At 53.0% G+C, this 6887-nt stretch overlaps 1 protein-coding gene across 3 annotated transcripts in view; it reads left to right on the top strand.

The window, feature by feature from the left end:
• LOC116970220 (tenascin-R-like) overlaps nt 1-3250 on the top strand; it is a 13243-nt gene extending 9993 nt beyond the window's left edge. For all 3 annotated transcript variants that reach the window (XM_033016911.1, XM_033016913.1, XM_033016912.1), the window contains 3 exons: nt 533-694; nt 2008-2171; nt 2558-3250. In XM_033016911.1, the coding sequence (XP_032872802.1) occupies nt 533-694; nt 2008-2171; nt 2558-2647 (416 nt within the window). In that variant the 3' untranslated portion in view covers nt 2648-3250. The remainder of the gene's footprint in view (nt 1-532; nt 695-2007; nt 2172-2557) is intronic.
• Nucleotides 3251-6887: the final 3637 nt, after the last annotated feature.

A 6887-nucleotide genomic window follows, 5' to 3' on the forward strand; every position in this document is an offset into this window, starting at 1 on the left:
GGAGAAAATAAATAGGTGACGTTTCGAGTCGAGACCCTGTTTCGACCTGAAGCGTCGCCCATTCCTTCTCTCCAGAGATGTTGCCTGTCCCGCTGAGTTACTCTAGCTTTTATTTCTGAGTCTACCTCGGTGTAGAAACATAGAAACATAGAAAATAGGTGCAGGAGGAGGCCATTCGGCCCTTCGAGCCAGCACCGCCATTCATTGTGATCATGGCTGATCATCCCCTATCAATAACCCGTGCCTGCCTTCTCTCCATATCCCTTGACTCCACTAGCCCCTAGAGCTCTATCTAACTCTCTCTTAAATCCATCCAGTGACGACTTCCACTGCCCTCTGTGGCAGGGAATTCCACAGATTCACAACTCTCTGGGTGAAAACGTTTTTTCTCACCTCAGTCTTAAATGGCCTCCCCATTATTCTAAGGCTGTGGCCCCTGGTTCTGGACTCGTTCAACATTGGGAACAGCATCTGCAGTAGCTTCCTACATATTCTGCTGGGTGGTTTAATCGCGGCCGCTTCTGTTCACCAGGTCTGGACAAACTGCACCAGCTCACGTCTCAGGCGCGCTTCGAGCTCCGCGTGGATTTGCGCGCCGGCGACCAGACCGCTTATGCCGTTTACGACAGCTTCGCGCTGGAGGGTCACGCGGCCCAGTACCGCCTGGGGCTCGGCAAGTACTCTGGCACGGCAGGTGAGTGGCTCCTACCCAGTCCCATCCTATCCCGGCTCGGCCCAGCCCAGCGCGGACATGGACACAAAATGCTGGAGTAACTCAGCGGGTCAGGCAGCATCTGTGGAGAACATGGATAGGTGACGTTTCACAGAGTGCTGGAGTAACTCAGCGGGTCAGGCAGCATATGTGGAGAACATGGATAGGTGACGTTTCACAGAGTGCTGGAGTAACTCAGCGGGTCAGGCAGCATCTGTGGAGAACATGGATAGGTGACGTTTCACAGAGTGCTGGAGTAACTCAGCGGGTCAGGCAGCATATGTGGAGAACATGGATAGGTGACGTTTCACAGAGTGCTGGAGTAACTCAGCGGGTCAGGCAGCATCTGTGGAGAACATGGATAGGTGACGTTTCAGGTCGAGACCTTTCTTCAGCCAATTCAGGAAATATAGAACGATTCGTTGTTAACTCGACGAAGGTGACAATGAGGCATACAGAGATAACATTTACTCAGGGGGACAGTCAGACTGATCGAAAAACTGGGAAGGGGGGGGGGGGGGGAGGCGGGTGGAGAGAGAGGGAAAGCAAGAGCTATCTGAAGTTAGAGAAGTCAATAGACAATAGGTGCAGGAGGAGGACATTTGACCCTTCGAGCCAGCACCGCCATTCACTGTGATCATGGCTGATCATCCACAATCAGTACCCCGTTCCTGCCTTTTCCCCATATCCTCTGACCGCTATTTTTAAGAGCCCTATCTAGCTCCCTCTTGAAAGCATCCAGAGAACCGGCCTCCACCGCCCTCTGAGGCAGATAATTCCACAGACTCACCACTCACTATGAGAAAAAGTTTTCTCTTCTCCGTTCTAAATGGCTTACTCCTTATTCTTAAACTGTGTGGCCCCTGGTTCTGGACTCCCCCAACATCGGGAACATGTTTCCTGCCTCTAGCGTGTCCAAACCCTTAACAATCTTATATGTTTCAACAAAATCCCCTCTCATCTTTCTAAACTCCAGAGTGTACAAGCCCAGCTGCTCCATTCTCTCAGCATATGACAGTCCCGCCATCCCGGGAATTAACGTCAATGTTCATACCGCTGGGGTGTAAACTACCCAAGTTAAATATGAGGTGCTGTTCCTTCAATTTGCGCTGGGCCTCACCCTGACCATGGAGGAGGCCCAGGACAGAAAGGTCAGTGCGGGAATGGGAGGAGGAGTTAGAGTGTTTAGCAACTGGTCCGGCCCGGCTCGGTTCCATCGCTGCCCCCCCCCCCCCCCCCCCCCCCCACCACCGCCCCCACCCCCACCGCCTCTGAACCTGCCGTATTGTCCACAGGGAACTCTCTCTCCTATCACCGCGGCAGCAACTTCACCACGATAGACAAGGATAATGACAACTCGCTGACCAATTGCGCCATCTCGCACCGCGGCGGGTGGTGGTACCAGAACTGCCACCGCGTCAATCTCAACGGAGAGTACGGCAACAATAAAGACCACCAGGTAGGTCCGCGTCTGACGCCGGGCCCTGGGCAGTTTCACTGAGTCCCTCACTCACCCACTCACTCACCCCCTCCCTCCCTAACTTCCTCCCTCCCTCCCTCCCTTCCTCCTTCCCTCTCTCCCTCCAACCCTACGACCTTCAACCCCTCACCCACCTCCTCCCACTCCCCACATGCCCGACACCTCGACCTCTCCCTCTCTCCATCCGACCCTCACCCACTCCCCTCTCCCCCTCCTCCACCCCTATCCACTCCGCTCTCCCTGCCCCACTCTCCCTCCCTCCATCCACCCCCTCTCTCTCCCTCCTCCCACCCCCTCCCCCGGTGAGCGGAATCCTGCGGCCTCACCACCTCTCCCCTCACTCTCTCTCTCTCTCTCCCCCGCAGGGCGTGAACTGGTTCGCCTGGAAGGGTTTCGAGTTCTCCATCCCCTTCGCCGAGATGAAGATGCGGCCGTGGACGGCGCGGCGGGAGTGAGGAGCGTCCTCCGGCCACGTACACGCCAGCTTGCAGCCCGTCTCGCCCCATCGCCTCTCGCCTCTCGTTTGTCTCGCCGGCACCAGGCGGCCCGTGGATCCGACCGGGCGTCCAGGCGGGGAGGGAGGGGGGGGGAGAGGTGGGGGGGGGGGCGGGCTGCCTCGCTCCGCACAGGGGCCCCGGCCGCCGGCCAGCCCCCGGGATCGGGACACCGGGTTCCGGGCAGTTTGGCGCTCCGGGATCTCGTGACCTGGTTCTCCGGGAGCCCCTGGCTCCGGGCAGCTTCGCGCTCCGGGATCTCGTGACCCGGTTCTCCGGGAGCCCCGGGCTCCGGGCAGCTTCGCGCTCCGGGATCTCGTGACCCGGTTCTCCGGGAGCCCCGGGCCTCTGGGCAGCTTGGCGCTCCGGGCTCCCCGGGATACGGACTCCGGGCGCTTCCGGCCGGCCACTGCCCTTCATTTACGCTGCTTGGACCGCGAGTGCTAGACTCGACACCGCCCACTGGAACCTCTGCAGACTTCACCCTTTTGTACTTCGTCCCGAACGGTTATTTTGTGTTGTGTTGTCAAATGTTTTTGAAATACATGCCATGCCTTTTCTAAACTCGAGTCCGTCTCTGTCTAGCACCGCACCCCCGGTACCGCGCGGCCCGGCTCAGAGGCGTCACTGGAGCGGGTGGGGGCAGGGGGGGGAGGAGAGTGAGGAGAGGGTGCGAGTGGGTGGGGGTGAGAAGGGGGAGTGGGTGGATGGGGTGTTGAGGGAGCAAGAATGTGGGTGTCGGGTGAGGGTGGGGGAGGGGGTGGGGGAGGGGTTTGGGTGGGCAAGAGGCAATATATGTTGGAGAGAGCTCCACGTCATGTCCGTGACGGTTCTTTCAATAGACAATAGACAATAGGTACATGAGTAGGCCATTCGGCCCTTCAAGCCAGCACCGCCATTCACTGGGATACAAACATAGAAACATAGAAAATAGGTGCAGGAGTAGGCCTTTCGGCCCTTCGAGCCTGCACCGCCATTCAATATGATCATGGCTGATCATCCAACTCAGTATCCTGTACCTGCCTTCTCTCCATACCCCCTGATCCCTTTAGTCACAGGGGCCACATCTAACTCCCTCTTAAATATAGCCAATGAACTGGCCTCAACTACCTTCTGCGGCAGAGAATTCCAGAGATTCGCCACTCTCTGTGTGAAAAAGGTTTTCCTCATCTCGGTCCTAAAAGATTTCCCCCTTATCCTTAAACTGTGACCCCTTGTTCTGGACTTCCCCAACATCGGGAACAATCTTCCTGCATCTAGCCTGTCCAATCCCTTAAGAATTTTGCAAGTTTCTATAAGATCCCCCCTCAATCTTCTAAATTCTAGCGAGTACAAACCGAGTCTATCCAGTCTTTCTTCATATGAAAGTCCTGACGTCCCAGTAATCAGTCTGGTGAACCTTCTCTGTACTCCCTCTATGGCAAGAATGTCTTTCCTCAGATTAGGAGACCAAAACTGTACGAAATATTCCAGGTGTGGTCTCACCAAGACCCTGTACAACTGCAGTAGAACCTCCCTGCTCCTATACTCAAATCCTTTTGCTATGAATGCTAACATACCATTCGCCTTCTTCACTGCCTGCTGCACCTGCATGCCTACTTTTAATGACTGGTGTACCATGACACCCAGGTCTCGTTGCATCTCCCCCTTTCCTAATCGGCCACCATTCAGATAATAATCTACTTTCCTGTTTTTGCCACCAAAGTGGATAACCTCACATTTATCCACATTATACTGCATCTGCCATGCATTTGCCCACTCACCCAGCCTATCCAAGTCACCTTGCAGCCTCCTAGCATCCTCCTCACAGCTAACACTGCCCCCCAGCTTCGTGTCATTCGCAAACTTGGAGATGTTGCATTCAATTCCCTCGTCCAAATCATTAATATATATCGTAAATAGCTGGGGTCCCAAAACTGAGCCTTGCGGTGCCCCACTAGTCACTGCCTGCCATTCTGAAAAGGACCCGTTTACTTCTACTCTTTGCTTCCTGTCTGCCAGCCAGTTCTCTATCCACATCAATACTGAACCCCCAATACCGTGTGCTTTAAGTTTGTATACTAATCTCTTATGTGGGACCTTGTCGAAAGCCTTCTGAAAGTCCAGATATAACACATCCACTGATTCTCCCTTATCCACTCTACTAGTTACATCCTCGAAAAATTCTATAAGATTCGTCAGACATGATTTGCCTTTCATAAATCCATGCTGACTTTGTCCAATGATTTCACCACTTTCCAAATGTGCTGCTATCCCATCTTTATTAACTGATTCTAGCAGTTTCCCCACTACCGACGTTAGACTAACTGGTCTGTAATTCCCCGTTTTCTCTCTCCCTCCCTTTTTAAAAGGGATTGATCATCCACAATCAGTACCCCGTTCCTGCCTTCTCCACATATCCCCTGACTCCGCTATCTTTAAGAGCCCTCTCTAACTCTCTCTTGAAAACATCCAGAGAATTGCCCTCCACTGCCTTGTGAGGCAGAGAATTCCACAGACTCACAACTCTCTGGGTGAAAAAGTTTTTCCTCATCTCCATTCTAAATGGCGCACCCCTTATTCTTAAACTGTGGCCCCTGGTTCTGGACTCCTCCAACATCGGGAACATGTTTCCTGCCTCTAGCGTGTCCAAATTCTTAATAATCTTATATGTTTCAATAAGATCCCCTCTTATCCTTCTAAACTCCAGAGTGTACAAGCCCAGCTGCTCCATTCTCTCAGCATATGACAGACCGGGAATTAACCTTGTAAACCTATGCTGCACTCCCTCAATAGCAAGAATGTCATTCCTCCAATTAGGAGACCAAAACGGCACACAATACTCCAGGTGTGGTCTCACTAGGGCCCTGTGCAACTGCAGAAGGAGGAGTAATCTTCGCTGGATCTTAGCGGATCTTCTGCTCGGCCTCGGTGTGCGCCTCACTTTATAGACCAGTCTGGTGGCATTGTCATCACCTCCCGGAGAAATCCTATGCATCGCTCAGTAATCTCCGGGCAAGAAGGGCCTTTGTTCCCGATGTTGGGGGAGTCCAGAACCAAGGGCTACAGTTTGTGTAAGTGCGTCAGTGTGTGTATTCGTATAAATGTATATATCCACACTCACACTGCAGTAGCAGTTTATTATGGGGTTTGACAGGGTACCATGTTCACATATCTGTTATGCTGTTGCAAATACGAATTGCATTGGGACGGGTCAGGATATATAACAATAAAATGCTCTAAATGCATCGGCGTACAGGGAATAACAGATGGATACGGACTATGCGCGGGTAGAAATCAGCATCATGTGTGTCACAAGCATTGTGGGCCGAAGAGTCTGTTCCTTGCCCTGTTTTAAATATCAAGGGCCCACACCATCCTGACCACACACTCATCTCCCCGCTGCCATCAGGTAGAAGGTACAGGAGCCTGAAATCTGCAACATCCAGGTTCATGAATAGCCACACCTCCCCAGCCATCATGCTATTAAACACAACTTCAAACCTCCCGGTGAGTCAGCACTGCAACTCCCCCTCCCATTCCGAATCCGACCTCTCTGTCCTGGGTCTCCTCCACGGCCAGAGTGAGCACCACCGGAAATTGGAGGAGCAGCACCTCATATTCCGCTTGGGCAGTCTGCACCCTAGTGGCATAAACATTGAATTCTCCCAATTCCGGTAGCACTTGCTGTCTCCTCCCCTTCTCAGCTCTCCCTCAACCCTCCGGGCTCATCCTCTTCCTTTTTCCTTTCATCGCCCCCCCCCCCCCCCCCCCCTCAGTCTGAAGAAGGGGTTCGGTCCTGAAACGTTGCCTATTTCCTTCGCTCCATAGATGCTGCCTCACCCGCTGAGTTTCTCCAGCATTTTTGTCTACCTTCAAACAAACTATGAACTAGAACAGCCTATAGCATTGTATCTGTTTATCTAGGCGTGTATATATATTCCATGGTATATGGACACACTGATCTGTTCTGTATTCATGCCTACACTATTCTGTCGTGCTGCAGCAAGCAAGAATGTCATTGTCCTATCTGGGACACATGACAATAAACTCTCTTGACTTGACTTGACTCTCTAAAAGGGAATGGCATCAACTGGTCTCCCTTCCCCCCGCACACGACTCTTCTCCTCCTGACAGGGGGTGGTTCAAGCTGATGATAGTTTGCGAAGCAAGCCAAATGCATAAAAGCAGCGGGGTGAGAGATAGTCTTAGCAAGAGTCAA

Source organism: Amblyraja radiata, unplaced genomic scaffold (assembly GCF_010909765.2).
Source record: "Amblyraja radiata isolate CabotCenter1 unplaced genomic scaffold, sAmbRad1.1.pri scaffold_657_ctg1, whole genome shotgun sequence".
Lineage (NCBI taxonomy): Eukaryota > Metazoa > Chordata > Chondrichthyes > Rajiformes > Rajidae > Amblyraja > Amblyraja radiata.